The following is an 18,203-nucleotide window of genomic DNA, read 5'->3' as shown; positions in this document are numbered from 1 at the left end:
ATATTTTGTTCTTTTTTTTTCATCACATGGCAGCAAAATGCATGCATGAACCTCTGTTGGGTCAACAAAGGTACTGACTCTGCTGGGTTAGTCAGCAGTTTGCACACCAGTCTTGGTAATTACTTCTGTCACTGTGTACTCGTTAATAGTTTGCTGCAATGCAAAGTCTATTATTTGTAAGCATCGGCAACAAATGCATCAGGTTAGTGCCCAGTTATGTGTGTACGCATTTTAAATGGCCATTAAAACGTGTAGCACTATGTAGCACACTTCGCATGCCTCCTTGTGTTGGGCACCTTGCAATGATCAGATGGTACACTGCTCCACAGCCAGCTTAATTATTAGCACTGTAGCTCCTCTGCCTTTCCACCCATGGATGACTGCAGACTTCCTCCGAATGGCAGCAGAACTCCAAACAGCTCCCAGCAGCTCTCCGTGTCCTCCCGCGTTGCCTCCATAATGTACCGAATCTGCCGAAGTTTACACACAAAATTCCAAGTGATGTTGGGTTTTCGACAGATATTGTAGAAGCTAGCCTTTCACCTCTGGCCACTGAGACATCTAATCCAGAAGCGACCTGGTTGGTGGGCTTTGTTTTCAGTTTGATTACTGTACAGCCATTCCCAAATTAAAACAACTTTAAATCACAGCTCTGATCAACACCCAAGCCTGAGCTGAAGTATTTCCCTACTTGTTTTTTGAAAAACGCAACATCTCTATGTGAAGGTGGGCCCAAAGCAATACTGTACAAATTAGTAATCCATCGATGGACAATTTGTAAATTCGTTCAATACATACACTTACAATTCCTCGTTATATGAGACACGCTCTGATGTATAGAAGTCTGTTCCCTAGTCAGATAATGTTTTTGTTGTAGAATTGTGTTTCCTGCTGTGCCGCCCAACAGTGCAAGCTGACACCAGGCCCACCCGGTCTGCTTTGACAGCCCACGAAGGAGCCACGGCCCGCGCTTTGGTAATTACTGCTGCACTCTGCTCCTCAGAATCCATAGGCTGTTCTTCATTTGCTGCATATCATTTTATTTCTTTGACGGTGCATATATGTAAACAATATCCATTTCCAGTTTCCATCAAATTCCAAACACTGGGCTCACAGCATTTCAGAGCTGCAGTGCTCAAAAACCCTCTGCCCTACTGGGGTCAAACACGTCAACAGTGTCTTTACTACCATCACACCTGAGCCCATAGCCTGGTACTACAGTGAGACCTAATGTTCAAACAGTGAACTACAATCAATTTCAGGATCATTGCAATAACATGTTTGGCTCCGACACGTGATGTAATGCATACTTAGGTACCAGTGAAATTACAGACATGAAAGAAATACTCACACCAACACCAGGTTATTTAACAACACCAGGGTTTTAAACCAAAGCCAAGTGATAGACATATACTGACATACAGGTCATTTCTTTGCATGGAACGTAGCAGTGGGTGAACCATGGTTTGGTTTTCACTCGTGTGTTTTAATCCCTTCAACAGTGAAACAAGTGTAGTCGTTCCGGGTCGTTCAGTTCTTGGATATATGCACAAAACACCTTTTGGGAACTTCACACCCTGTCCGTCTCCGGCCCAGTGCATGCAGATAGTTTAAAATGTTGCAGTTATTATTGTCAAACATAATCTTTAATAGACACTTACCCCTCTGTTGGCATGTATCACCTATGATTAAAACATAGCATACAAACAAAGCCCTCTAACTTTTATGTTAGGTTAATCAAACCAGGCCCGGTGCTGAACATACACAGCGCTCTGTGGCCTTACACTCCAGCACAGCAGGTGGCGCTACTGCGCCTTAAACGCTAGTTGCCACCCGCCATCAAACCAAAAGAAGAGCTCCATATTTGTAGTCCATGTCCTTTGATGTTTAGACAGGGGTGCTAGCTATCAGTTCACGGATTTCCATGGTCGTGATTTGAGGGATCGGTTCAATGCAACCAGGCTTCTGAATTCTATTAAAATCTGACAGAAACGATTTGAAGAAGATGCAGGATGACGCGCGCTACCTCAAACGGTAGGACGCATCCAAGCTAACACGACAGTAACGTTTACTGGGTTCAATAAAATATAGGACTCAGGAGCGGTAGCTTGTCAGTGTCACAGCAGCTCTTGCACGTTAGGATAGTGTTAATTAAAGCATGGTATCCGTGCTTCATTCAAAGCTCCAACTACATAGCGTGTGTTGAACAAGCGCCTGGTTTAGATGAGACCTGAGTCCTGATGCGACGATGGAGTCTGAGTAGCTCACACTTGTTAATACCGGTCAAACTACGGGCAAATGTAATGTTTCTTGTCCAGGAGAAACGAGTACCAGCTGTCCCACAAAGCTTTGTTAATCCACCAGCCCGTTCAGCATATTGTATTCGTGACATATTGTCACATTAGACGAGTAGCGCGACTGCTGCCAGATCTCTTCATGGACGATAGAGCTAACTAACAGAAAGTAACCAGCTGATCAGTGTCAATCAGTTCCCAGCCGGGATATTTCCTTAATGCCACAAGACCATCAAAATCATGACCAAGGCGTTGTATTTGAATATTTATTTATTTAATTTATCATCCGTCGTCTCGTCGGTGAACACAACGCCAGTTCATCGACAAAATGATGACCAGGAGTTTGTCATCCCGTCCTCTCAGTGAAGGGGGCTGGCTGGGATATCTGGGTTACAGCTAGCGAGGAAGCCACAGTTCACTGAGGCGGTGACCGATAAACCCGCCCTGCTAACTAGCTGTTCCTCTGTTGAACGTGTTCACCGTGTGGTAGTCTGCTCTGTGAGTGGAGCTAACCTGTCTCATTCAGCCCCCTGTGGGAACATTAGCCCTTTAGCTAGCACTCCCAGCCGCCTGGGTGTGTCCTCCTGTCTGAGTGAGGCAGCTTTGTTTTGGTGGCTGGATGCATGATGAGCTGTTATCGCGATAACAAAGAACCGGCCGTCATGTATCTGCGCCCTGCTGTGCATCACTCAGTATGAGGAAACTGTTAACCACTATTCTGTGACAGAGATGTGACATAATATTGTGTTTAACACGTGGGAAAGGTAAAGGGCCAGAGTCATGTTCATTGAAGCACCCTGCTAATTCAGAGGCGTTTTACAAAGTTGTTGAACAAAGATGAAATATTTTAGCTATTGATTGATTAACTTTTTGTTCATCCACACCCAAAGGAAAGTGACTGCGGGCAGTTTAGATGTCCATCCCACAGAGAAGGCCCTTGTGGTCCACTATGAGGTGGAGGCCTCCATACTGGGAGAGGGCGGAGGTCATATGCTGGGCGAACGCAAGGAGGGACAAAAGATGTGAGTGCACTCTTATTTATTTATTTATTTTGTTAAAATGGAATGATTAAAGAGATCGTTAAAACTTTTTTCATGGTTTCATTTGATTGTCTGATTTCTCTCCTCCTCCTCATTTATTTTCTGTTCTTTTGTATTTTATTCATTAAAGTAGACTGATCCTTGAAATCCCCACCATGTTGCTGCCGTACATCTCACCCTTCTCTTTGTCCTCTGGTTCTCCCTCCAGTATCCGTGTGAAAAGTCTCTCTCCCAGTACAGATGTGGGCGCTTTGGCCAAGAAAGTTGTGGAGGAGTGTAAGCTCATCCCCTCTTCCCGTTTACCTCAGGTGGAGCAGCTCCTTTACTACCTGCAGAACAGGAAGTCGTCACCAGTGGAGGGCAAAAGTCAGTCCCATCACCTTTAATATACCAGTGCTGTCTATTCAAGTCATCTCCAGATTTTTATCAGCAAAATGTGTTTCATAAATGGAACCTCATGTAGTCTGGCACCACGCCTTGACTAAATCATTAACCTTGTACACATGAAGCTTTATTTGTTTAATGCATAAAACGTCTCGAAAATGCTGATCCCAGTTTTGCAGTGATGTCTTTAGATTGCTTCTTTTGTCAGGACTCTTAATTTACTATTATAAGTGGCACAGAGATCAAAAGATTTTCACATTTGATAGGCTGCTACCAGGAAATGTTTGACTTTTTTTCTCTTGTTAAAAAGGACTTTCACGATTAACGAGTCATTGGAATAGTTGGCAACAATTTCCTTTTGATCAACTAATTGATCAGTCAGCTGTTGGTTCATTGTACCTCAAATTTCGGGAGTGTTACATCAGTGTGACTAGTACAATAATTAGTTACATAGTTCCTGTTTCATTGACTTCCACTACAAGATACTGAATGCAAACAAGTGCTGCATCTATTAAAATCATAAAACATCAAGAGATCACCTTAATGTTGTGAAGGACGTGCAGTGTTCCTACATACTGTAGTGTGTTCATGTTGAGCTGTTTTGTGTTTTTGTGTCATTAGTGGAGAAGAAAGAGAAAAGAACAGTGAAACCCAGAGAGCTGACCCCGTTTGATGGAATGGAGGTAACAATAATGCAACTATCTACTATTTCTCATTCATTTATGTATTTAACTTCATCATCCATATGGCTGCTGAAGGACTAAAACCCAAAAGCTTCAAATCTCAGATTGACTTTGTGTCACATCTTTTAATTAGTCAGTAACAGTTGGCAAATGTGTCTGTGTTCATTTCTGTCTCTGTAGTTAAATGAGGAAGCCAGCATCACCAAAGTGGATGAGTATGTTGAGCTGCTCTATGAAGGGATCCCAGAGAAGATCAGAGGCTCTGCTCTGATTCTGCAGCTCGCACGCAACCCTGATAACCTGGAGGAGCTGTTACACAACGGTTTGCTTTTTTTTCTTCTTTTAGTTCCGTTCAAGCTTGAGACATAAGACCAATCCCTGAGCACCCGAGGTATTCACAGGTGCAGATGGAAAAGCTTTCTATGCAATAGTTAACACCATATTCTCTTCCCGTCTTTGACGTTCTTACTCCACTTTCTGTATTTTGTATTGTAGTTATCTTATTTCACACATTTATTCCAGTTTATAGAAACATTGTTTCAAGGTTCTTGAAATATTCTGATATTTGCACGTTGCTAAATCGAGGATAAAATGTTTCTTCATTTCATGTTTGATTCTCACGTGAAGCACAAATTTTGAGAGACTCGTCTTTCAGAAATTCCAGTATTCAGACTAAATGGGAGTGAAGGCCAACACGATATAGTGATGGGATTATAGTGGTGTACTACAGTAACATTAAAAAAAAAAAGAGAAAGTGAAAATGCAACACATATTTTCCAGTAAATGTTACGCCATGAATAAATCAATAATGATTTATCGTTACTTTTATACCTTTGATACTCAGTGTGTTCACTGGGATGAAGCTGGTGGTAACACACATAAATATCATCATAAATATAAAAACATCAACAGAAGTCCATATAGAAACCCTGGATGTAAAAGATTGTTAAAGATAATATGTTAAAAAAAAACTGAGTGAGAACAGGATCATTTGTGTTTATTCACGGTACTCATGAAAGTGTTTTATTCACCCCAAACAGCCAGATTACATTACTGTACCTCAGCTGTAAGCTAGCGAGCACACACTGAAGGTGTGTGTGTCTAAATTCAGGTCAACCTCTCACTCCTTGCACTTACCAGAGACTCGGATATCGCTCACATTTTCTGCTCTCCTGTCTGTGGCATTATGTTTGTGTAGGAGAGTGCGTTTCCCCTCCAGTTGCAGTCATCATTTCAGAACTCAAACAACTGTCAGTGGAGGTCACCTCTGCAGGTCACTGCTGCAGTCAGGTTGATCAATGGGAGTGAAGATAAATCCCCTTTTTAATCCCAAAACTTAAACAAATCAATCACTGAGCCCTCTTCCCCTCCCATCAGAGCAGGAAACACTGCGATTCTGCGCGTTTACTCCTCCAGATTCAGACAGCTCTGCACCCGACTCCCTCCTCCAGAAGCTGGCTGGCTCAGAACAGCTGAGCAGCAGCTCTTTTGATAGAGACCCCCAAGTAAAATCAAAGTACTCAAGTTCTCGACTAACTCTTTTACTATATTCACATTTAGATATGGTTGTTTTAACTCATGGCTAGGAACACATCACTGTACTTGAAGTTATGGCAATGGTGTGTGTCTCTGTGTGCAGAGGCAGCTCTTGGTGCTCTTGCCAGAGTATTGAGGGAGGACTGGAAACAGAGTGTAGAGCTGGCTACCATCATCATTTACATCTTCTTCTGCTTCTCTAGGTAACACACACACACGCACACACACACACACACACACACACACACTCCTTAAGTATATATTCTGTTCTACTTCACCCATTTACGAGATGATCTCTTCTCTTCTCCTCCAGTTTCTCCCAGTTTCACGGAGTGGTGAGTCATTATAAAATAGGTGCGCTGTGTATGAGCGTGGTGGAACATGAACTGAAGAGACACGATGTGTGGCGTGAGGAGCTACGCAAGAAAACCAAGGCTTATATCCTTTGTCTCATTCGCTTCTTTTGTTTGAGCTGTCAGTTTTTCCACTCATTTCATGGTTTACCTGACTTATTTTGTATGTGTGTGTACAAATGTGTTCCTTGACACTGTTGTGTACGTGAGTCTGCGCCAGAGAACGGATCACTAAGAAGAGACCAGGATAAAGCTTTGAGAAAATACCAAGGCCTTTTAGCTAAACAGGAGCAGCTGCTCAGAGGTAGGTACTAAACCAAGAACTTCTGTCAGAAAGTGAGTTTGGTTGCATCCACAAGGACTAAATCAATCTAAAATAAACTCTAATTGAAGTTTAGTTAAACTAGGTTTAAAATATGTTAGTCCAGATTTCAAATCAGGTAGAGCTCTGTTGTACCACCAAAAACTAATCTCTGCTTACTAAAGCACAGTTTGTGTAGACCAAAGATACTCAGAGTTTAATCAATATGGAGATCCTACTCAATTAAAATGAATACATACAAGAAATGAATTTGGTTGCTGTTGGGACTTTATTTATGGAGGACCGCAAGTGTCATGGAAATAATAATAAAGCAATTGATAATTGTAGAATACAAAATATGCATTAATAGATTACTTTATAAATTAATGTATTCATCTTTCAACAAAGAGTTGTATTAAATGTATTTATAAGTTCATTAATGTATTTTTAAATGATGTCCCTATTGACTGTTTTATGTTGTTTTTGCACTATTTGTTGATGGATCAATATTTAATTTGTAAATTCTATTTATAATTCCCTTTTTTTTGCCCATTTAAATGTAAAAAATGACTTTACTTTGTATTTTTGTCTATTTAGACTAATAACTTAACCGTATTTTATGCCTGATAATGCTGTGAACAACAAATCCATATTGAAATGATTACAAAAGGAAACTTGCAAGACAAAAAAAGAATCTGCTGGTCACCATTACTGACCATCTGTGCACTGTGTGCATATCTCAAAACACTGTGGCCCCATACTTTTGGTTTTAAAAAAGACAAATCCATCATTATTATTGTACTTTTCTTGTTTAATTTACAGATAGATTTACAACATACATGAATCTAACCATGATTATAATCATATAACATCCAACATGAGTTTAACACTACAGTGTCAGAAATCATAAATTTTATTGGGGACCCATTAATTTCCCTTGAACCCTCATAAATGACCTTCGGGTCCCGGGTGCTAACAATATCAAAAAACTTATCACTATCAACATCACTATATAAAGGAAGGGAAAACAGTTATAAAGGGAAAAACAGTGAGTATCTCAGCTCTCCTGTGTTTCTTAGTAAAATGTTGTTGTTTGGACTGGACCCTAACCACCCTAGGAAATGTGATAATACAGCAGTGAAGAAGAGTGTTTGCAGCTGCTCCTCTGACTGCTAGTCACAGCCATGCACCAGCTCGTTGTTTTTAAATGTCTTCCACTCAGCTTCTTCCTCCTCATTTTAAAATGTTCTATTGATCTCTTTCAATTTCTCCCAGTCTCTCTATACCTCCTGTTGAACCTTGCTGAGGACACAAGAACGGAGCTGAAGATGAGGAATAAAAACATTGTTGGTCTGCTGGTCAAAGTTCTTGAACGCGATGACGAGGAGCTGCTGGTCCTGGTGGTTTCATTCCTCAAAAAACTTTCCATCTTCCTGGAGAACAAGAATGACATGGTGAGGGGAAGAGATGGACTTAAGAATTCATCCTGTTGGACTAAATGAATAGTGCCAGGAGGGACAGAAGAACCTAAAATATCTTTTTATTTACAATTTTCTAATCATTTCCAACACTGTCACTCCAAGTCATGAGTCTACAAATAATGAGTGACTTATGAAATCATAATCCAAGTAACAGAAAGCATTTTCTCATGATATAAAGCTTAAATGACAAATTGAATTCAGTTAAAAAAATGAAGAGAAAATGAGAATCATCAATGCTACAACAGTAAATTAATCAGTTTTTAGAATCAATCATGATAATTTACCAAGTAATTAATCGAATCAGAATACCAAACATGTTCTTATTCTGTCTTTTCCAGGTTGTGAATTGGATGCATTTGTGTGTGTCATAACAATGTTTGATAATTTCCTTTATCCACCATCTGTAATAGATGATCAACATTTGTGAATCTCACTCAGGAGCTACACAAGCGTCAATTCTAGGACCTTCCTATTTGGCAACATGCACAAGAAGCAGCTCTCCTTAAACCCTGAGTGGGAGTGTCCTTACAGGGTCATTAAGAGCATGGGTGATCACGACTGAGTTTCAGAGCTGAAAGGGAGTTGTATTATTAGTCCAAGTAATGTAGTGTGTATATACTTTGATTGAAAATATGTCCTGTCTGTTGGTTCTTATTCAAAATGTTGTGTTCCTTTCTGCTGTAATGACAGAGTTTCAGCGTCATTAGTTTGATCTTGTCTGTGTCTGTGTCTGTGTCTGTGTCTGTGTCTGTGTCTGTGACTGTGACTGGCAGGCTGAGGTGGATACTGTTGAACAGTTGGCTCGCCTGGTTCCCTGTGACCATGAAGACCTGTTGAATCTGACACTACGTCTGCTGCTCAATCTCTCCTTTGACTCTGGACTTAGAGCCAAGATGGTGGAAGTTGGACTGTTGCCTAAACTGACTGCTCTGTTGGGTAACTGTACACACTGACATAATAGCATACATTTTACCCTGTACCCTGTGTATCGCATCTACAGCACATTAAGTTTTATTTACAGTACAGAAGCTATGTGATGAGTAACTACCTCTAAAGAGCTTGGAAGTATAAGATAAGATGTACATTCATTCATCTCCTGCAGGAGAAATTTAAATTTGTCACAAGTAATACAAATACAATACAAAAAGCAGCAGGGCAAGTTATGAAAAATGTAGAATAGAATAAAATAAATCTATACTCTATACTAAAAAATAGATAAAGTGTAAATTAATTAATTTGTGTGCATATACCTCTGCAATGTGCAACACATTCCTGTGCTAAAAATTCAGAGTTTACACTCAGACAGGCTGTTTGTACGTACTGCAGGATCCGTCATTAACTAAAAGTGGTACATGATATGAGTCTTAGTGGATTGGGAGGTGCTGGGGGCTGCAGTGTTGTGCAGGATGAAAGGACGAGGATGAGTGAGACAGTCCATGATAGCTTTCAGCTTTCCTCCCATCCTCTTCTCAGCTGCTGCCTCCCCACTGTTCAGTTCCATCACTACCACAGAGCTGCTGGCCTTCCTGACCAGCTAATGCAGTTTGTTTGTGCCATACGTCCCCAGCGTAACACAGCAAAGAAGGTGACAAAGGCCATCACAGACTGGTAGAAAATCTGTAGCACCTTGGTGCACGCATGGAAGAATCTGGGCCTTTTCAGAAAGAATAGCTTGCTCTGTCCTTTCCTGTGGAGGGCACTAATACTTTGCTGGTCTAGAGCAAAGAACCTCACACATCAGGGGCTGAGGGAGGCATTAACATGACCATGGACCAACTAAAATGTGGCATGTTCTGACTTATCCATGGGATACTAAACGAAAGATTTTCACTGATTAAAGAAGCAGTCGTTCGTCCCTTCCAGTGTTACAGGCCGCATACTGGGTGGAGTTGGTCAGTATCTTTGAGATATTAAAATGGTTAAATTCTGCACTTATGGAGGGGAGCTGTAGGATGCCTTGTCTGCTGGCCTCCTTATCATTGACTCCACCGGGATCTCCTTCAGAGATGCTGATGGCTGATCCCAGTACTCATGTGAGTCTTTGTTGTGGTTCTCTGCCTGTCATGACATCATTACTCCTCAGTAGTCTTGGTTTTTAAACTAAGTAATTTCCCTAAACTTAAACTGAACTCCCTAAAGTGCTACGAAGTTAAAGTTTTTAGGAAATCTAAATAAGAAAGGGGAGAGGGGAGCAGCTATATTAGGCAACCACTCTGTTGGCAGTGCCCGGGTTGTTATGAGCAGGTTGTTTCTAGCTTTTGCAGTTGAGTCTCTATGGATGGTGACGCTCGTCAAAACCACCATTTTGGTATGGACTGAAAAAACTTTTAAAAACCAAATAAAACAAAAACCCATGAAATGGCTTCATCAAAGTCTCCAGATCTCCCAAGACTCTAGTGTTTATTTCTCCAACTCCAGTTGTGCCAGTTGGATTTGTTTAAGAATAGTTTGACTGGAATTTCTTTTCTCTTCGTTGTGACGCAGGCGATGAGAACAACCGTCAGGTAGCCATGCGGATCCTGTATCACATCAGCATCGACGACCGTTTCAAGGGCATGTTTGTGTACACTGACTGCATACCTCAGGTACGACCAGATCCACTTCAAGTCACTTTAAATAACCTTAAGGAATGTGAATTGTTGAATTCATTATGAAGTCACAAGTGAAATCGTGTTTGTGTCTTTTTCTAGCTCATGCAAATGCTGTATGAGCACAGTGAGGAGGATATCGAAGCTGAGATCATCTCCATCTGTATCAACCTGGCTGCAAACAAGAGGAACGCACAACTCATGTGTGAAGGTGATGAGCTACACTTAATGGCCAAATGTCTTGCTGTCTCTGTAAAATCCCCCAGACTACTTAGATTTTTCCGCGAGTAGATCCTTCGTTCTCTGTCCGTTTTGGTGGACTACTGAGTCGAGTCTTGACTCGCTCCTGTTTGACTGATTTCCGTTTTGTCTGTCTAAGGGAATGGGTTAAAGATGCTTATGAAGAGAGCTCTGAAGATGAAAGACTGCCTTTTGATGAAGATGATCAGAAACATCTCACAGCATGACGGACCAACCAAACCGCTGTTCATAGTGAGTTACTAATACTCTACAGAACGGCCATTCTGCTCGCCAAATTCCCCAAACACTTACAAGCAAACTAATTCTGTGGTTAGGTTTTGTGCAAGTATTGATGTGTTAATAGCGCTAGCAGTAGGAGCAGTGTTTAACTTTCCTGGAGGCTTTTAGTGGCTTGTGGTGTGACTGATCTCTTCTGTTCTGTCCGTCTCTGTCAGGACTATGTTGGCGACCTGGCAGCTGAGATCCGTGCAGAGGAAGAAGAGGTGTGGGTTCTGGAGTGTCTGGGGACACTGGCCAACCTTACCATCCCTGATCTGGACTGGGAGTTGGTGCTGAAGGAGTACAACCTGGTACCCTACCTCAAAGACAGACTGAAACCAGGTCCTGATTACATTAAGAGAATTCACCTAGAGCGTATTAGGCCAACAGATGTAGCCACAGATATGTTTTCATTGGCATATATGTACATATCCTCTAAAAACAGCCACATGTTCAGCACCCTTGCCAAAGATGTGCTTCATATCATTCATTGTGTGTGAGAATCAGATCCTACACGTCATTATAGAGTTATTTTGTAGATGTCTGTTTAAATCTCGAATCTTATAACCTTTGAGTGCTTGTGTTGTTTAACAGCCTCCATTCATAACTTACAATACTTGTCTGGATCACTAACTCTCATAAAGTTGAACCTTGTGAGGTTCATCTCTTTAATCGTTTGTGTGTTTCAGGCTCAGCAGAGGACGACCTCATCCTGGAGGTGGTGATAATGATCGGAACAGTTTCCATGGATGACGCCTGTGCTGCCATGTTGGCCAAATCTGGCATTATTCCTGCCCTTATCGAGCTACTGAACGGTAACACGTGTTCAAGTTGCTGTGTGGATGCCCTCATGTATTACAGTCATGAGATATAGATATACTCGGTTTGACTGAGACTTGAAACCTGAACAAAAAGGTGTTCATTTGTAAATACTTTTAAGCAGCAAATGAAGCAAATAGTGCTCACAGGTTGATTGAATGTGACTGCATGTGATGACCAGTATGCTAACCTGCATTCCATGTGCTCTTCTGTCTGCAGCCCAACAGGAAGACGATGAGTTTGTGTGTCAGATTGTCTACGTCTTCTATCAGATGGTGTTTCACCAAGCTACACGAGATGTCATCATCAAAGACACCCGTATCTTTCTGTCTGACCTAAAAAGATGAAAGACAAAGTTTTGGGGGTGGGGGGTTTGTGGCTGTTACCATGCTTGAAGATTCATTTTCTTTAACCTTCTCTGTAGAGGCTCCAGCCTACCTGATAGATCTGATGCATGACAAGAACGCTGAGATCAGAAAAGTGTGTGACAACACTCTCGATATCATTGCCGTAAGTGGAACATGCACATTGCTGACGCATAATGTGGAGCAACTTGAAGTAATAAAAGTAACACATCAGGAGTCTTTTTATTTGATAGAGAACAGAAACACATCCCTGTCTCTGACTTTAGGTTGTTCTCTACTTTCTTAACCGTTTTCTTCATCCTCCAGGAGTACGATGATGAGTGGGGGAGGAAGATTCAGTCAGAGAAGTTCCGTTTCCATAACAATCAGTGGTTGGACATGGTCGAGAGTCGCCAAGCCGATGAGGCTGAGCCGTATCTCTATGATAATGACAACGACAGGACTGATCTATTCTATAGTGCAGGTACACATCCTCTGTTGTGAATGATCAAGCTGAACACATTATCCTGCTTGTTTCAATCCATTTGCTTTTCAGCATCATTTGAAAACTAACAACAAAAGTGACATGTCAGCAGCAGGTGTGTGTGTGTGCGTGTGTGTGTGTGCGTGTGTGTGTGTGTGTGTGTGTGTGTGTGTGTGTGTGTGTGTGTGTGTGTGTGTGTGTGTGTGTGTGCCACATTGACCCCACCATTGTTGTCAAGGTCCTCTGAACCAGCTGTCTTTTGACCGAGTAGTCTCACTATGCTGACTAAGTACCACAAAATTATATTTATTTAGTGGAAATTATATTTTTAAACTAGATCACATCATAAATACATAGGAGAGAATGTATTCTTTTCATTTATTATCTGTATATAACATTTAAGTTTTTTGTGTTGAACAGATTTACCTTTTTTCTTCCACTGAATCGAAGCTGCAGTGTTGATGTGATGTAGTTTAGTGCAGCACCTACTGAGTGAGGAGGAAAACTTCTTAATTACCTTCATTTAAAGCCACTGTAGTAACATTAAGGAAGGACTGATGATAATGGTTTTGGATTAACAGAAAGTGCAATCACTTGTGTTTGTATTATATCCTCATTCGTGTGTGTGTTCAGATGGAATCACCCCAGCAGACGGCTCAGTCAGCCCAGATTTCTTCAGCGACCTACAGCCTCAAAATGGAGACTTGCACCACACAGGGTGAGTTAATATGCTGCAGAATCATGAGCTGCCTCACAGTGGGTTTAAACATGGTCGGGTGAAAGGAAACTAGCTTCAGAGCAACATACAATTTGGTCTGATTTAGATTTGCCAAACACCAAATAATCGGGAGGGAATGTGGTCATTGATCTTGTTGGCAAAGATTGTAAGTTGTAAAGCTCAGACTGCCAGGCTGCGGTTATCTGAGCATTTTAGCATTTTAGAACCTCCCAGTATTCGCATTCTAAATAACCTTACGTTCAAACTACTCAATATATTTATTTATTGTGAACTTATTGTGTTTTATCAGTTTTTGCAGTCAGAGGCATCTCGTCCAGTTGTTTTCTAAACACAGCTAAAGGCAGAACATAAGAAAAATGATGATAAACTAAATACTGATCAGCCACAACATGAAACGCCTTCACATGTGCAGCCAAAACAGCCCTGACCCGTCAAGGCTTGGTCATAAGACCTCTTGGGCTGTCCCATGGTGTCTGGCTCGAGGACGTCTGCAGTGGGGAGAGACTGATTATCGGGCCGATATTCGGCATTTTCCAATTATTGGTATCATTGATTTTTCAGATTGATCAAATAAACTCTTTGAAAATGTGCTACTTTGGATCTGATGCAGTTTCCTAACACAATGTAAATTGATTAAATGAATGTAGTGGAGAGGAATCATAAAAATGGAGGAACAGTACTTGAGTAAATTTTACTTGACTCGACTTGACTCAAGTTCATTTATTATTATTTAGTTTTAGTTTATTTATTTTTACTCCTAAATCTCTCTTTTCAGTCTCCTCAATTTCTAATAACTGGTATCGGCATCAGACCAGAAAAGAATATAGGCTGAGCCGTAGTTTGTAGTGGATCCTTCTTTGGATCCAGTATGTGGGGGGGTGGGGCCTCCATGGATCAGACTTGTTCAAGCCCATCCCGCAGATGCTTGATCGGATGGGATCTGGGGAATTTGGAGGCCAGGTGAACTCTCTGAGCTCTTCGTTGTGTTCTTCAAGACGTTCCTGAGCAGTTTTCGCTGTATGTCAGGGCGCATTGTCCTGCAGGGGGTCACTGCTGAGTGCTGCTGCCTTGAGGGGGTGTCTTTGGTCCACAACTGTGTTTAGATGGGTGGCGGGTGTCATGTGGTGTCCAGATGAATCCCAGGACCCGAGGCCTCCCAGCAGAACATTGCCTTGTAACAAGATGATCACCTCTCAGTGGTTTTAATGTTGTGATTGCTGTAACAGTAGTAAAAGTTTTTATAGTCAGTAGAGACCCAGTTAGGATATACAAAACAACCCTATTCATTTTATAATTATTAGAATGAATAGGTATATTTGCAGTGGTTTTGATGAAAGAAACGCAAAAGTAGTGTAAATGGACTCGCAGTCCTATAAAGCACTTAACAACACAAGTCAGATTCACACATCTAGCGCCCCGCTCATCAGGAGCAGTTCGGGGTTCAGTTTCTTGCTCAAGGATACTTTGACATGCAGCTGGAGGAGCCAGCAACCTTTTGATTACATGACGACTCACTCTACATTCTGAGCTACAGCCGCCCCATGTAGAGTATTACTCTACACCGATAGTAAAAATGTGAAGTAACTTATTACTTTGAAATGGTAGTGATCAGAAATATGAAATTTGATACATCTTGAATTATCTTGCACAGCTATTTGTTCCATAAAGTCCATTAGCTGTTAACTCTATTATAGCTTATCAGACGACGGGACTTTGCATTAACACCACAGATAATGACCACAGTTTGAGAGGCTTCTATAGTATATCCTTCCACTCCCGCTAGCAGACTCATCAGGGCTTTGAGGCTTTGTTTCACCACAACAAGCCACTATTCCTGCTCTCTCATCAGTGTCAGTTTGGGTTCCTACGTGATAAACGTCTGTTAACTCAACCGATTCTGTTTTCCAGAGATGGCAGTGACGTCTTTGACCAGACCAGCTCATCACCTGGACGACCGGCTACTGCCTATGGCTTCAGACCTGATGAACAACCCTTCTATCAGTACTCATAGACACACACATCGTTTATAAAGTGTCATCTTCGCTCCATTCCCCGTCTCCATCATGCACGTCCACTTCTGAATCTTCACTGCTGGAATCCATCGTGATTAAAGGCATCACATTGATATTGTTGGTAAAATAATGACCACTAATGCTGGAATACAAAATACTGATAAGGATTGACACACTACCACTGCAGACTTTTAACTAGTCATTAAGCAAAGTGCACTTCCATTCAGTCACCATGATGATAAATAGATGAGTGGTTAAGTCTTCCTCGCCTGCTGGTTACAGTCTTCTTACTGATGAGGTCCCAGTGGGTCAGCAAGTAATTTAAAGCATGTGAACAGACTGATGTTGCTACATTTTGCATGTCTTTCCAATATTTTTTGCCTCTTTAAATTCATCTCTTCAAATTAGTCAAATGTGTCCCTAACATCCCAGTGTTGAATGGTTTGAGATCCACCAGTTTGCCAAGATCGGTGCACTACTTTCATGTACGTAGTTTCTTCTGTTTATGTCACTGTAAAATAGGAACATTGTTGGTGGTGTGGCTCGTAACTTGGGGTACTTTCACACTGGCAGGTTAGTTGAAATGCCCAAGCCCCATTGATGTATGGGCATAAAGTAAAATTCAAGACCAATGATGGAGGGTGCCGGAAAACCGCTGCTTATTTTTCACTGTCTTTGCAGTCCTCAAATCCAAATCCAGTGTGAAAGCGGCCGAAGGACCGTTTTCTCTAAGTTGAGGCTTGAAACGCTGCAGTCTTGTGTAGCATATGAGTCTGGTCATTCTGTGTGGCCACCACTGTAGATGTTTTCCTGATGTTGAACCATAGCAGTATTATGTTTAATTCAGTGACAAGAGAGGTAGAAAGTCTGTCAGTTCAGAACAAGTTAGCCCTCCTTGTCCAACTGGATAGACAGCATGTTACTGACCTGCCACTATACACCCCTGATACTCTTCCTGTCCTTAAACAACACTGAGTGCAGCATCCTTTTAAAATGAGGCATTCACACTAACCATGTCAACTCTACCTGCAGGAAATCACTGCCGACACATGTAGCAGCTAGCAGCAGCTGCTGATCGAACTATTGTGTGTTCAGCCACAAGCGCATTACTTGAAGCCTGGCGTTATGGATTCGCATGATCATACAAATCCAGCAGACTTGCAAGGAAAGTCCTATTGGTGGATTCACAAGTTTGACCCCTGAAAACACAAGAATGCCCTTTTTTCTGTGTAACGAGCTGATCTGGACTGCTTGCTGGAAACATGGCTCAACACTGTTTGATAACCGTCCACATTTGGAAATCTAAGCGACTGGGTGAGAACTTTTCTTTTGTGCATGTCAGTCGGAAAGAGAGGGCAGTGACATTATTCTGCAAAACCTCAGTTGTGCATGGCACATCCGGAGACCTGCACCATGAGGGCTCAATGTGTCTGTTGGGTCAGGAAGTCTTCAGTCACACCAGTTTCCTGCAGTAGCCACTGTTTTTAATGTATCATTGTTTACCGTATATTCTTAGAGAGTGGAGGGTTAATGCAAGAACATTAGTGCACTAACTTACAACTGCTAGAGGTTAAAAAAGCGCCACAGACTATGACTAGATTGTTTAATGGAACACATTGATGTTTCCTTTAGCATGGCACTTACTGCTACACCACAGAGGAGCTCCATGCCTGCATGTTTCCGTGTGAATCAGAGCAGGATAGTTAATTTTCTTAAAACAATAATATTCTGTGCAATTGACTAGACTACATATGAAAAGGAGGGTCACATACTGTAACTTGCTGGACACTGACAATTAACTACATACTGTATTATTTCTAGGCATATTTGCACATTTAGTTAGTATTTGCATGGCTATGTTTTTTTTATTGTAATTTATTGTTACTCTGTGTATATGTTTCTGTTTTTTTAGCTCATTTTACTGCTACCTAATAACACACTGTAAACCGAAGCAAGTACTGGACTGTAGATATGCTCCATCTCTCTCGTTGCTCATCCTCAGGTTCTTCAATAAAAACAAAATAAAGATTTCACGTTTCATACAACCTACGACTGTTTTTAAAATCATACTGTGTTCACAACTACACGATGTTGTGGACATCCTGTGGAGTTTTCTAATACAAATACAGTTTTGTTTGCTTTCAGTTTTTTACTTTAAAATGTTGTCTATTTTCAGGCTGACAAATACTTTGTGTGTACTTCCTTTGGTTTGGTTTGACAATATTCTAGTATAGAATGCAACATGCAGCGTTACCATCCAAGGTGTTTTTCATAGTAAATTAACTTTAATCAGTCTGGACAAAGACATGTATGTCTCAATAAAGGAAGCAGAAAAGGTTAAAAAAAAAAAATGTACATATCTCCAAAATTCTGTCATTAAACACTGTGATTATGTGACAATTTATCAACATGCACATTTCAGTAATTAAAAAAGTCTGTATTCAAAAACATTAGATTATCAATATTACCCCAAAGCATTTGTTAATTCTTCTAAATATATTGAAAGCAGTAATGTTTACATCAGCGACCAGCTTGCGTTCTTGCCCAGCACACTGCTGTATCAGTGCTGTTCTACGGATTGTTGTTTGGTGGAATAGTGTGAAATCAGCTTCATATCGTCTCTGAG

The 18,203-nt window shown here is 41.2% G+C and overlaps 1 protein-coding gene across 3 annotated transcripts; it reads left to right on the top strand.

The window, feature by feature from the left end:
- Positions 1-1,850: 1,850 nt before the first annotated feature.
- Positions 1,851-17,622, top strand: LOC119011701 (kinesin-associated protein 3-like). Of its 3 annotated transcripts, none has more exons than XR_005072257.1 (21): positions 1,851-2,034; positions 3,185-3,316; positions 3,543-3,700; positions 4,340-4,401; positions 4,582-4,723; positions 6,041-6,140; positions 6,251-6,375; positions 6,496-6,594; positions 7,867-8,045; positions 8,846-9,008; positions 10,557-10,657; positions 10,763-10,871; positions 11,040-11,152; positions 11,356-11,521; positions 11,869-11,994; positions 12,218-12,316; positions 12,423-12,508; positions 12,670-12,826; positions 13,460-13,544; positions 15,474-15,698; positions 16,610-17,622. XR_005072257.1 is itself a non-coding variant. In XM_037085032.1 (20 exons), exons 1-20 carry the CDS (start codon positions 2,006-2,008, stop codon positions 15,574-15,576), a joined length of 2,334 nt encoding a protein of 777 aa, XP_036940927.1. In that variant the 5' UTR covers positions 1,851-2,005; the 3' UTR covers positions 15,577-17,622. The 3 variants fall into 3 exon arrangements, 1 of the variants encoding a protein (XP_036940927.1); XR_005072256.1 differs by having other exon boundaries at positions 15,474-16,062; XM_037085032.1 differs by having other exon boundaries at positions 15,474-17,622.
- Positions 17,623-18,203: the final 581 nt, after the last annotated feature.

The sequence above is a fragment of the Acanthopagrus latus genome, chromosome 21 (genome assembly GCF_904848185.1).
Source record: "Acanthopagrus latus isolate v.2019 chromosome 21, fAcaLat1.1, whole genome shotgun sequence".
NCBI classification, from domain to species: domain Eukaryota; kingdom Metazoa; phylum Chordata; class Actinopteri; order Spariformes; family Sparidae; genus Acanthopagrus; species Acanthopagrus latus.
Note: the sequence above shows the minus strand (reverse complement) of the source record. Positions and strands in the feature narration are given on the sequence as shown.

What these genes read in the sequence shown, in the direction of transcription:
- LOC119011701 (XM_037085032.1), top strand. Translation starts at nt 2,006, where the DNA reads ATGCAGGATGACGCGCGCTACCTCAAACG. An exon ending in CGCAAGGAGGGACAAAAGAT is followed by an intron (nt 3,317 to 3,542) that starts GTGAGTGCACTC and finishes TTCTCCCTCCAG; the next exon opens with TATCCGTGTGAAAAGTCTCT. An exon ending in CCCCGTTTGATGGAATGGAG is followed by an intron (nt 4,402 to 4,581) that starts GTAACAATAATG and finishes CTGTCTCTGTAG; the next exon opens with TTAAATGAGGAAGCCAGCAT.